Source organism: Myotis nattereri, assembly GCF_964212035.1.
Source record: "Myotis nattereri genome assembly, chromosome: 16".
NCBI classification, from domain to species: Eukaryota; Metazoa; Chordata; class Mammalia; order Chiroptera; family Vespertilionidae; genus Myotis; species Myotis nattereri.
In genome coordinates this window covers 16,380,609-16,394,033 of record NC_138091.1, presented here as the reverse complement: position 1 = coordinate 16,394,033, position 13,425 = coordinate 16,380,609, and the positions used below count along the sequence as shown (strand labels likewise).

General features: G+C 53.9%; 1 protein-coding gene across 1 annotated transcript; it reads right to left on the bottom strand.

Annotated features, from left to right (window-relative positions):
• Window positions 1–5,739: 5,739 nt before the first annotated feature.
• VAMP2 (vesicle associated membrane protein 2) lies at window positions 5,740–9,508 on the bottom strand. The gene is made up of 5 exons (XM_081109744.1): window positions 9,397–9,508; window positions 8,785–8,905; window positions 8,168–8,326; window positions 8,037–8,088; window positions 5,740–7,429 (listed from the first exon to the last, which is right to left on the bottom strand). Coding segments are annotated over exons 1-5 (351 nt in total). The 5' UTR covers window positions 9,399–9,508; the 3' UTR covers window positions 5,740–7,412.
• Between the last annotated feature and the right edge of the window lie 3,917 nt (window positions 9,509–13,425).

The following is a 13,425-nucleotide window of genomic DNA, read 5'->3' as shown; positions in this document are numbered from 1 at the left end:
AGAGCCAGGGAGGCCCGGGTTCTGTGAGAGAACACACGCACCTTTGCTCTTTGTGAGGCCCCCTACGGAGCTTGAATCTCTCGTTACTATGGCAGCAAAGAAGGAGGGGCAGGGAGGAGAATGGGTCTAGTCTAGGATGAAGAAATCAAACTGGGAAAGCAAGTGGCTCAGCCTAGGGCCTGGATCCTGGGAGAGGGTTTTGGGCTGGTGCCTGAAGACCAGAACCAGGAAGAGGGAAAGGGGGAGGGAGTCACCAAAACTGGCAGAAAAACTCGAGAATGAGAATAGTTCCTAACCACAGCATTCACATAAATCTCTCGCCCTTTCACTGTTTTGTCATCCTATAGGCATATTTTTAGCTAAATACTTTTTAAAACATGACCCAGGCATTTTTTCAAGCACTTTATATACATTATCTTATTTAATCTTCATAGTAACACTGTGAGATGAGTATTATCACCATTCCACAAGGACCTACTAAAGCTCATAAGTTACTAAACTTGACTAAACTGTCTCATAACACGTTCTCAGGCTCTTAACAAAATAGAGCCAGAGTTCAAATGTGACCTCTGATAATGGCTTGAGATTCTGGCTTCTTAGCTTTCTGGAACCTGTGAGCAGTTAGTCAGCACTGGGGAACCTGAACCTCTCAAATATCTAGCCAATTCTGAGGTTGGTGCCTGGAGCACAAACCCCATCCAAACCCTCCTCTCATTTGGGACATTCAGTTTGCATGCCCCACACACTGCAAGTCATCACAGCCCCAGTTTTCACATGCGCACTAAGTCCTTGAAGTCATCCTAGCAGCTACCAGACCCAGTGATTTCCTAGGAAATCACTTCCACCTTACCCCAGGTCCCTTTACCACAGGCCTAGCTGTTTGTACAGTTACCAGAGCACCCTGTTGGTTCCTCTTTATCTCCAGGGTCTGAGGAAGACGTGTGCACAGCCAAACTGTACAAAACCACCATCCCTCTCAGGCGCTACCTCACCTTTACTCCCAAGGATGGCTCCCAGGCCTAACCCCTTCCCTTTACACACAGGACATTCAGAGCCCTGATGTGACGGGCGCAGGGTCACACAAATCACCCTGTTGAACCTTTCCAGCCCTTCCACCTCCCTCTCAGTCCCTGCAGCCTCAGAACCTCTGCCTCTTTCAAGTGCTTAAGACACATACCAAAACAGCAGCCACACACTGGAACGTCCCCGTCCACTCTCAGGGATCCCGACCCTCTATTTCCTTGGGAGCAGGGGTCTCAGCACCCTCATGTCGCTGAGGGCTTCCGAGCCCCGCCTCCCAGTCAGTCTGGGGTCCAGGTGCCTTAGAGCGGTGAAGGATTTGTTTTGATGTCAGTGACTCCCCCGAGCCCCCAGCCAGCCCCTCTAAGGTTGAGTTCTGGTCCCTATTCCCCACAACCATCAGGGCTCCCACCGCTGCGATCATACATTCGCAGGATCCTCCCCACACACTCCATTAACACCCCTACAGACAGAACACACCACCCCAGAAAAACTGACCACCGCTCCTCTACCCCCAACCCTGAGTACTCACCACTTGGTAAGCACGCCGAATCCAATCTCTTCCCAACTAGGACTACAGAGACTGGGACTCGCTCCTCCAGGCCCGCCCACCCGCTGGGATGCCACGCCCCTCGAGCTTATTGGCCTAAGGGCGCGGATCCATGCCCAACGCCTCGTGCCTTCGCCAGGCCTCCGCTCAGCCACCATTGGCGCCGCCCGCCGCCATCATCTCCTCATTGGTCAATTTACCAATCCGCAGTGACAAATTCACGTTCGGGAGGGGCCGCACCCGGCGCGCATTGATTGACAGAAAGCCGAGCCCACAACCACTTCCGATGTTCCTATTGGCTGTAGCAACCTGCCTGGGTCGGTGACGCACATGCTAGCCCCTCCCTCCAAACTTTCTCATAGGCTGAGAGGTCTTGGAGCTGTAGAGAACACGTGCCGACGATCTCACGCGGCAACTTGTTTACCCAGAAGCTGGGGATTTTCCTTGACACGCTTACTCAAGGCAGTGGAGTCTGCGCAGGCGCAAGGAGTGTAACCTGCACGCAGGCGCTGTTGGGTTCAACAATGGCTTTGATGGGGGCGCTCTGTGCCGAGACCCCAAGAGAGGTCCCAGGGTGAAAAGAGCGCCCCGCCCCCTTCCCCAGCATTGGGACGGCTCCCAAAAGCTGGAAGGTGTGAGCTTTAGGGTGAAGAGGTATTAGATCAGTGCCGCGTATGAGGCTGATAACAGGCTCCTAGATTTTCTATGGACCAGGCTAGGTGCTTCTCACAAACGCAGAGCAGGTCGGCTTACTTACTACCCACTGCTTCACAAATGAGATTGAGATCCAGAAAGATCACATAATCCGCTCGGGTTCACACTAGTCAGCAGATTTGAACCCACGTCCCTATCACAGGAGTGGGCAACCCATGGCACGCCAGTAACTTTTGCTGGCACGCGAAACCCTCTTATAATCTTCCATTTACAATTTTTTTCTTAATATTGACTTTATTTTTCAGATAAATTCAGTGTAGGTGCATCTTAGATAAGTAATTTTACATAACAAGTTATCTTAAAGACCACAGACATGGGTTGACAAGAGAGGGGAAGAGCAATTTCTATGCCTCTGCCTTAACTCTCCCTGCCTTCCTAGATCCAACCAGTGTTTTGGTTTCATCCACATACGTTTGTGAATCTTTGTTCTCAGTGATGAATTTTGTTAAGTCTTGTAAGAGGAGTAGCCTGACAGATGAAAGTAGTAGCTCGTGCATATCTCTGAAGGTCACGAAATATAAACCTGACAGTAAAATCTGTCATCAGTGATGCACCAGCAAAAGTCCCACTGATAATATCAAATGGAGTCATAAAGTTTTCTGTCAGACTATCAGACTACATTAAAAAATAAATGTCTTTTTCATCATCATATTCTGTGTTTTTGTCGCTCAAATGAATTTTATTATTTCTTCAAGGTTCTTCACATACGTACACCTTAAGAAATATCAAGTTAGGCGTAACATGTTCTCAAAAAATTAGGGTTGGCATGCAGAATTTTTTTTTTTTTAAATATATTTTATTGATTTTTCACAGAGAGGAAGGGAGAGAGATAGAGAGTTAGAAACATCGATGAGAGAGAAACATCGATCAGCTGCCTCCTGCACATCTCCCACTGGGGATGTGCCCGCAACCCAGGTACATGCCCTTGACCGGAATCGAACCTGGGACCTTTCAGTCCGCAGGCCGACGCTCTATCCACTGAGCCAAACCGGTTTCGGCTTTTTTTTAATATATTTTATTGATGTTTTTACAGAGATGAAGGGAGAGAGTTAGAAACATCGATGAGAGAGAATGAGAGAGAAACATCGATCAGCTGCCTCCTGCACATCTCCCACTGGGGATGTGCTCGCAACCCAGGTACATGCCCCTGCCCCTGACCGGAATCGAACCTGGGACCTTTCAGTCCACAGACCGACGCTCTATCCACTGAGCCAAACCGGTTTCGGCGGCATGCAGAGTTTTGAGTCAGAGATTTTGCTGGTTTTGGCACGCACTCACAAAAAGGTTGCCCACCCCTGCCCTAGCACTATGAAGACAGATCCTAGGACCTATGGGAGCCCTAAACCTTGAAAGTATTCAGTAGATGAAATGCGAAAAAGCCCTGAAGACTAACTGGAATATAATAAACTGTCAATAAATAACAACTGTGTACCTAATTATAAGAATCACCTCAGCCCCTTAGAACTGCTGCATCAGAATCTCCAGAGAAGGGGCCCAAAAATCTATTATTTGTCCTGGCTAGTTTGGCTCACTGGAAAGAGCCTATAGACCGAAGGGTCCTGGGTTTGATTCCTGTCAATGGCACATGCCTGGGTTGCAGGCTCATCCCCAGTAGGTGTGCAGGATGTTTCTATCTTTCTCTCCCTTCCTCTCTGAAATTAATAAAAATATATATTTTTTAAAAATCTATCATTTAGCCAAAACCGGTTTGGCTCAGTGGATAGAGCGTCGGTCTGCGGACTGAAAGGTCCCAGGTTCGATTCCGGTCAAGGGCATGTACCTTGGTTGCAGGCATATCCCCAGTGGGAGATGTGCAGGAGGCAGCTGATTGATGTTTCTCATCGATTTTTCTAACTCTCTCTCTCCCTTCCTCTCTGTAAAAAATCAATAAAATATAAAAAAAAAAATCTATCATTTAGCCCTGGCCAGTTTGGCTCAGTGGATAGAGCATTGGCCTGCGGACTGAAGGGTCCCGGGTTTGATTCTACCAAGGGCACATGCCCCAGTTGTGGGCTCCATCCCCAGTAGGGGGCGTGCAGGAGGCAGCTGATCAATGATTCTCTCTCATTCACTGATGTTTCTAACTCTCTCTCCCTCTCTGAAATCAATAAAAATATATTTTTTAAAAAATCTATCATTTATTTATTTATTTATTGTTAATCCTTACCAGAGGGTATTTTTCTCCATTGCTCTCCCTAGAGTGGAAGGGGGTGGGGGAGAGAAACATCATAGACTGGTGGGGGATCTTGCCCATGCTGGGGAATCAAACCCAGGAACCTTTGGTGTGCAGGCCAACCCTCTAACCACTGAACAACAGGGGCCAGGGCATAAAAAATATTTTTAAAAGCATTCCTAAAAAAATAATAAAAAATAAATTTTTAAAAAGCATTCCTGATAGTTCTTGGGAGCCAACAAATTTGGGAAATACTATCTAGGTTGCCTGCAGCCCAGAGAAATCAGCCCCCACAAGCTCTTCTAGCATTCTCCACCCATTATTAATGGCACTTGAGGACAAGAATGCTAGGGTGCCACATTAGGGACCAGAGTCTGGTGCCCAACAACAGAGTGCAGGGGCAATAGGCCATCTCTAACCAGTTCCTCACCACCCTCAGCTGGGTCTCCTTAGGCTGATTTGTTAATTGAGAGAGATCAATTTGTCGTTCCACTAATTTTGCATTCATTGGTTGCTTCTTGTATGTGCCCTGACCAGGGATCAAACCCGAAACCTTAGCATATCCGGAGGACACTCTAACCAACTGAGCTACCAGGCCAGGGCCTTGTTCAATAAGTATTTATTAACCCTCTGGATGCTGGCACTGTGCTAGGCACAAAGGGGAAGAGATATTTCATAGAAGTTGGCCATTTACTTCAGGCCTAGTAGTAAATGACTACAGAAGATGACTGCACAGCATCTGTGAGTTAAATCAACGGGTAGCCCTAACCGGTTTGACTCAATGGATAGAGTATTGGCCTGAGGGCTCAAGGGTCCCAGGTTCGATTCTGGTCAAGGACATGTACCTTGGTTGCGGGCACATCCCCAGTGGGAGGTGTATAAGAGGCAGCTGATCGATGTTTCTCTCTCATCGATGCTTCTAACTCTCTATCCCTCTCCCTTCCTCTCTGTAAAAAATCAATAAAATATATATTTTTTAAAAAATCAAGGGGTAAAAGAAATCCAACAAAGGACAAGAGCATACCCTCAGGCAAGGGAAAAGGGAAAACTGGGAAACTTAGACCTCAGGGTTCACCAGGTGAGACAAGGGAATCATCAACACTCCCATTAAGGCTTGGTGCCCCCTGATGGACACTTTGGGAATCACACTTTGCCCTGCCCAAGGTCAGGCCATCCAATAAAGCTCAGTTCCTTCCCAATGTATATTCTTAACATTCCTGTTAAACCTGAAGACCCAGTACCTTTCCTACTGGTTAAGAAAAAATCTTAGAACAGACACCACTTACTCATTACACATTTATTGTACATTTTCACAATCTGGATGCGCACAGAATTGGGGCATGGAGTGAGGGAAGCGGGGAGGCAGGGGACACTGGGATAATATGGGGGGATCTAGAGCACAGCACCCCCACCCCCAGCATCTCTCCCTACCCTTTCACACAACAGTTTAGATCTCCCTGCTCCCTGTCCACACAGAAACCTTGAGTGTGGGGGGAAAAGTTAGGGGGGGGTCCCCTCCAGTGACAGTTTAAGGGACTGCACCCTCAGACCCCCCCCAAAATTGTGCCATTTGAAAAGACATTAGATCCTTCCTCTATCACTTCACCTAAGGAGGAGACAGGTCTCTCTCTGGGCTTGACCACCCTGGAGAGGGGCAAGAACCCTCATCTTCCAGCAAATCCCACACACATTGGCAGTGACTAGTACCCCCCCGCCCTGAATTCAGGGGGGGCAGTCAGAGGAGCTGGGCAGTGAAGGAGGCAACACCCTCCAAACTGGGGAGGAGGGTTTTCAGTCCAATCCCCAGCAGGGGTGGGGCCAGAGGAGACTTCCAGCAGGAATTGGGGAGATTCTCTGCCCTGCTCCACTCCTCTCCAAGGCAGTGATGACCCTTCAGACACTGGCAGCCACCTCTCCCAAAAGAGATCAGATTGTGGCCAACCCCCAACTCTCCTAGTGGGCGGAGGAGGGGGAAGATCAGGCAGATGGGAGGGGGGGAGACCCCATGGGAATGTCAGTTGAGCGCCCCACATGAAAACTGGGGATCAGGAATGTGGGGAGAAACTTCAAGTGGCAGAAATATCGGTCCATCATAACATACTGAACTCCAAGACACTTACACACCAGCTCAGGGGAGGGAGAGGAGGGGACAAGAGGTTTGGAAAAGAGGGGGAGCAGAGGCAAACTGGACTAGAGGGGCTCGGAAGGGATGATTCTGGGGGCCAGAACAGCCTGGCTTCCCAAAAGCCCAGGCTCCCCAACACCTACAATTAATGTCATGCAAATGAAAGTGTGATACAAGGACCAGTGGGGACTAACTCCTCAGTGAAAAAAAAAACACACACAAAAACACAGGTTGAAAGAATGAACAGAGTGATGTAACAAAAAAGAAGGAAACCAAAAGGGTTGCCAGTATGCACATGAGTGCTAATTAACATGCTGGAAGCTCCCAGACCTTGGGATTCTTAGGACCAAGTGGGGCCAGTCTCAGAGCCTCCCAAATAATGCAAAGAAGATGCACCTAGGGAGGCCTGGACAATTGCTTTTTGTTTTGTTTTGTAGGGGGGTGAAGATATGGGGAAGGACAGGGAGGGAGGAAGGATCAGCTAAATCCAAGGAAAGGAGAGGAAGAGGGACTATTGCATAGCAGATGCAAATGAAGGGACTTGGGGCTGGTCAGGAAAAGAGGGGAGAGGAAGGAGGGAAAGAAAAAGGCAATGGGAACTGAGGAAGGGGTGTTAAGGACAACCGGAAAAATCTTCTAGTAATAAAACTACAAACAGACCAAATATATATAATATTATATATGTATAAATAACAGCTGGCTATTTACAGGAGGGCACACACACGGACACACACACAGATGGGGGGGCTGGAAGATATGGCTGAGAGGTGGAGGAGCGGCTGGGGATGGGTGGGGGGAGAGGCCCTTCTCTGGGCTGGCTCCTCAGGGGTTTAAGAGCTGAAGTAAACTATAGAGAAGGAAAGAGAAGGAAGAGGGAGAGGGGAGAAAGAGAGGAGAGAAAGCAGTGTGTCAGGCCTGGCCCTGCTCCCCCCCTACCCGCTCCCCAGCTGGCTGACAACCCTTCCCCTCTGGGACTCAGGTTCTCACCTGTCAAGCAAGGGGGCTGGACAGGTGGGTTCCAAGGTCTCTTCAACCCCACGGTATGGCCTTGGGGCAGACCAGACTGGTAGTGCTCTGGGCCTCTTGAGACCACAAGCTCTTAAACAATTGGGTGGTTGGCTTCCTAGCCATGTCCAAGCCCAAGGGCCTTTCCTGCTCTCCTACCCCCCAATTCCAGGGTTCCCAGACTGGGGTCTTAGGCCCGAAATGTCCTCAAGAGAGCAGTGGGATCCACCAGCTTTCCTGTTTCCAAAAATCTTAATAGAAATTGCCCACAACCAGGAAAAGTGCAGACTAAACATCATCAAGGTCTGGGCTCTAGATGAATCAGAACTGCCATTGGCAGCTTTATATGCTTTATGCTAAATCGTAAAAACTAGGTTAATGACCTTCAAAACCCAGAACTTAGAGGGGACCTCTCACCAAAGGGCCCTAGCTACTCCCGTCCTACTCACCGATGATGATGATGAGGATGATGGCGCAAATCACTCCCAAGATGATCATCATCTGGAGGGGAGAGGGGAGGGTCAGTGAGACAGACCGTGACACCCCCATTCTCCTCCAGTCCGACCTGCTCCACCCTTACCTTGAGGTTTTTCCACCAGTATTTGCGCTTGAGCTTGGCTGCACTTGTTTCAAACTGGGAGGCCCCTGCCTGGAGCGCATCCGCGCGGTCGTCCAGCTCCGACAGCTTCTGGTCCCGCTCCAGGACCTTGTCCACGTTCACCCTCATGATGTCCACCACCTGGGAGGGGAGCCCCACGAGGCAGGGGGTGTGCCAAGGCCCACCTCAATGAGGGCACTCCCGGACCATGTGCCCACATACAGAACATGCACCCCGACGTTTCCAGGTTAACATGCCAAGGGCGCGCACAGAACATGCCTGGCACACCTGGGGACATGCAAGGAGCACGCATCAGGGGCGGCATGCCGGCGGACACCCCGGATGTCCTAGCAGCACCTTCTTCTATTGGCGGCGTTCCAAGCGGCCGGGCCCTGGCTGAACCGCCCCGGGCTAACGAGGCTAACCCTCCGAGCGCACGCGGGCAGGAAGGGGGCCTGGCGTTTTTGTTCCAAAACTCACCCATCGGAACTGTTGTCACCCCCCCCCCCCAACCCCCGTCCGAGGGGACCCCACACTAGTTAGCCAACCCTCGGGGTCCTCCCTTCCCGCTGCCGTGGGCACCCCCCGCCCCGACTCACCTCGTCCACCTGGGCCTGAGTCTGCTGCAGTCTCCGGTTACTGGTGAGGTTTGGAGGGGGCCCGGGGGGACCCCCCTCCCCGGCCGGGGCGGCAGGGGGGGCGGTGGCTGCGGTAGCCGACCTGAGGGGCGGAGACGGATTAAGACCCAGGGCCCCGATCCTCCGGCCCCGCAGTCAGGGCTCCGCCCATCCGCCTGTGCATCCCTCCCGCCCTCCCTCCCTTTTTCCTTCCCGGGAGGAAGGCCACCCAATGCGGCGGGCCCCGGATCCCGTCCGGCCTCGCTGCCGAGACGCGGCGTGACCTTGAGGGAAGCCCCCTTCCCCCTCCAGGCCTCGGTTTCCCCGCCTGTCAAATGCGGGCAGCCTCGCAGACATGGTCCGGGGGCGATTCGAAATGACGGGCGGCAGCGATGACAGGGGCGGGGCGGGCGGGCGGGCGGGCGGACGGACACCGGGTCCGCTCCCTCCGGCGGCCACCGCCCGCGCGCTGTCACGGGCGCTGGCCTGGTCTCCGGGCGTGCGAAGCGCGAGGGGAGCGGGTCGAACCCGGGCCGGGGGCCGGGCGGCGGTCGGCTCAGGCCGGCCCGGGAGGGGCAAAGGCGGCCGACTCACATGGCGCGGGCAGCGGGCGCAGGACTTGGCGGCGGCAGCGATGGCGGCGGCGGCGGCAGCTCGCGCTGGCTCCGACTGGCGCTGGCTGCCGGGGACGGGAAGATGGCGGCCGCGCGTCACCCACATCCGGGCACTGCGGGCGGGGGTGGGGCGCGGCGGCGACTGGCCCGGAGCGGGCCGCGGGGGCGGGGCGCGGGCGCGGGGGGCGTGGCCTCGGGGCGGCGGGCCTGGCGCAGCCGTGCGTCCCCGCGCCTCCCTCCAACGGCCTGCCCCGCGCCCGCGCCCGCCTGCCCGGCCGGACCGGAGCCGCACCGCCGCCCCCGCAGCTCGAGGTCTCGCCCTGCGCCTGGCGGCCCGCCTTCCGCCCTCCGCCCTGGGCCTGGGCCGGGGGTGGGAGAGGAGGAAGGGCAGGTGCAGGCCCCGGCCATGCGGGTGGCTGGGACCCTCTGCTGCCGGGGCGGCGTCTCCCCGGGTCCCTGGATGGAGTATGACAGTTACCCCTGCTGACATCGGGGTGCTGCTGGGGGTACTTGGCAGGCGAGGCCGGCGGAGGTGGGCCAGCTTAGCACCAGGGAGGAGCGGGCGGCTGCGCGATGGGCTGCTGCCCGCATTGGTGGCTGCAGACTGGCCAGCAGAGGAGGGCTCAGCCTTTTCCCCTGAGCACAGGGCTGGGCCAGAAGGGACAGGTTTTTGTCTTGTTTTGCTTTGCTTTGTTGTTATTTTGGTGGAAAGAACAATAGGCAAAGGGGGCGCCTGCTGTCCGCAGGTTAGTGGACCTACTTTACGCGCGGATTAGCCTCCTGGATGTGACCTTGGGCAGTTCCCAGCCGGGTCTCTGGACCTAAAATACATTAGCTGTGTAAGCACTAAATATGTGTCTGTTAAATGGCTTGAGCTGGAACACGGTGCAGAAGATGATCCGTGCCCCTTCCATGCCTGACTGATGGCTCCTTAGATCCTGTGAACAGACCCTGCAGCTGCACAGGCCCACCCAGCTCCTCCCCGCAGGCCCCGCACCTCGGCCCGGAGGAAATGGGAGCAGGGAACGGCCATAGGCCCTATGCAGGTTCCACGATGCAGAAGGGGGCATCTTATTGGAGCCCTAGTGGGGGTCACTGTGCCCCTGGAAGAGGAGAAGGGGGGAGGCTGGTGGCCTTGGCCTCTGAGACAAACAAGAGCCAGCTTCTTCGCTCCCCCCCCCCCCCCTTTGCAGGCTTCCCAGGGCTTCCAGCTGTGAGAACCTCCCCCAGGCAGCACCCACCCCCTCCCAGCAGACGCCTGGGGACTGGCTGTGTCACCAGAGGTGTCCTTTCCTAGCCGGGGCAGGAGGGAGCCGATGGTTGGGTGTGGGGACTCAGCAGAGCTGGATAAAATGCTCTCAACCCCCTCCTCTGTGGAGCAGCCCCTTCCCTGATCCTCGTGCACTGACACACGACGTCTAGCGGCTCCACCTATGTGAAAAGGAAGAAAAGAGTGGCTCCCATGATGGCCTCAGGTCCCACTGTGGGGGGCTGGCTCTTGCTTTTTGGTCCTGAAACTACTCCACTCTCTAGCCAGTGAACAGACATACCAAATTCTAAGCTTTTAAGTTCAAAAGCCACAGTACCAGGGGGTGAGACAGGAAGTTGGAAGGAGGTACACACAGGCACATCCCCTCCCAACTCTGCCCCAGCACCCTCCCTGCACTGGCTGTGAAGCTAGCCGAGGACTAGACAAGGAGGTAGACACTGGTTTAGGCCTGGTCTCATTTCCACTGGTGGCGGAGTCCAGGACATGAAAGGGACAGAACCTGAGATAAATTCCATGCGGCAGGGCTGCTGCGGGGTGTGGCCTGGTGAGCTGGCAGTTGCTACTGGACCCTGGTGGGAGCAGCCCCAGAGCAGAAATGAGGGCATGTGTGATCCATGGGGTCGGGACTGGGAGAATTTCTCTCGGAGAATTCTCACTGAGCAGCACCCTCCCCCCCTCCCCGGCCCCAAGCCTGTGCTGTGGTGTTAAGGAACTCCCCAAATTTAGATCCATCTGTGGTGGAGGCAGGAGAAGGGGAGGGATGACCTGGAAATGATTGAGGGAATGAGCAGGTAGAATGGAGACCCAGATAAGGGTAAGTTGAACTAAAGGAAAATAAGGTAACATATTTGTATAACTGAGATCTGGCTTCTACATTTACCTGCTTCAGGGCCTGTCAGCTGAACCTCTGGGCCCCACTGCGGGAGGGCCCCAAGTACACCTCCAGCAAGCACCTCTGGTGATTCAGATGTAGTTGACGCTTAATAAAGGTTTTCATTTCTTGTTTTTTCCCTCTCCTAACATAACTGCCTGAGAAGATGGGACAAAAGGGGGCTTGGCCATTCCACACTAATGAACTTGCTCCATCCACGTGAGTCAAACCAGACCAAAATAGGCATTCATTTCAGAGACCCTGTGTGTCCCTCAACACAGCATGTAGATCAAGGCCTTCTAGTTAGGAATAGTGCTTGGAATGCAGACCCAGGGGCTGCACCACCGACATCCAATCAGCTGCCCAAACTCTGTGACCTGACAGAGGAGGCTTTGGAGCTGCCTGCCAAGCCCTGGGTTCCTGGAGAGGAGAGGAACTGCCAGGGACCTGCTGTATGCCAGAGGCTTTACGGAGATTGCTACAAGTGCTCAGTTTCGTAATGCAAAAACAATGTGACTGCAATCTCCTTGCAAAATATTAAAATATTACACATAAAGCTGAGGCTCCCTGGTCACCTCCCAACTCATTTGTCATTTTCTTTTTTTTTTTTTAACTTTCTGGAAGGTTTCATATATCCTCCTTTTTTGGAGGAAAAAATTTTTTGTTGTATTTTTTATTTTATTTAAAAATGCAATATCTTTTCTTATCTAGGGACTAGGGGCCCGGTGCACGAAATTCGTGCACTGGGTGGGGGGGGGGGGGAGTGTCCCTCAGTCCAGCCTGCCCCCTCTCACATACTGGGAGCCCTCAGGCATTGACCCCCATCACCCTCCGATCACCTGATCGGCCCCTTGCCCAGGCCTGACGCCTCTGCCAGAGGTGTCAGGCTTGGACAGGGGACCCCCATCTCCCCCCGATCACTGGCTCTGGCCCCCGCCCAGGCCTGAGGCCTCTGGCCCAGGAATCATGCCTGGGCAGGGGACCCCCATCTCCCTCTGATCGCTTGCTTCACCCCCCGCCCAAGCCTGACGCCTCTGACCCAGGCTTCAGGCCTGGGCAAGGGGACCATCATATCCCCCCAATCCCCAGCTCCGCCCCCCACCCAGGCCTGACGCCTCCGCCAGAGGAGTTGACCCTCATCACCCTCCGATCACCAATCACCCGATCGGCCCCTTGACCAGGCCTGAGGCCTCCGGCAGAGGTGTCAGGCCTGGGCAGGGGACCCGCAGCTCCCCGTGGTTGCAGGCTCCGCCCCTGCCCAGACCTGACACCTCTGGCCTAGGCGTCCGGCCCAGGCAGCGGGGACCTGCAGGGGCAGCGGGGGGCGCCGCGATCGTGGGCTTCGCTTTAGGCCCAGGCAAGGGACCCCTAGCTCCTGGGACTGCCAGCTTCGACCGTGCCCAGCTCCCATCGCTGGCTCCACCCCTACTTCCTGCTATCAATGGCCAGGGCGGCAAAGGCGCCTGATTCTCCGATCATGGCTGGGGGGCAGGGCAGCTCTTCGCTCCCCCCTGGGTTTCAGATCACTGTCAGTGGCAGGGGGCTTCTTCCTGCTTTCCCTTTCGCCTCCCTGCATTGTGCCTACATATGCAAATTAGCTGCCATCTAGTTGGCAGTTAACTGCCAATCTTAGTTGGCAGTTAATTTGCATATAGCCCTGATTAGCCAATGAAAAAGGTATCGCCGTACGCCAATTACCATTTTTCTCTTTTATTAGTGTAGATTATTGACTATATTCTTTTTTAAAAATATATTTTATTGGTTTTCCACAGAGAGGAAGGGAGAAGGATAGAGAGAGAGAAACATCGATGAGAGAGAAAGATCAGCTGCCTCCTGCACACCCCACTGGGGATGCGCCTGTACTTTAC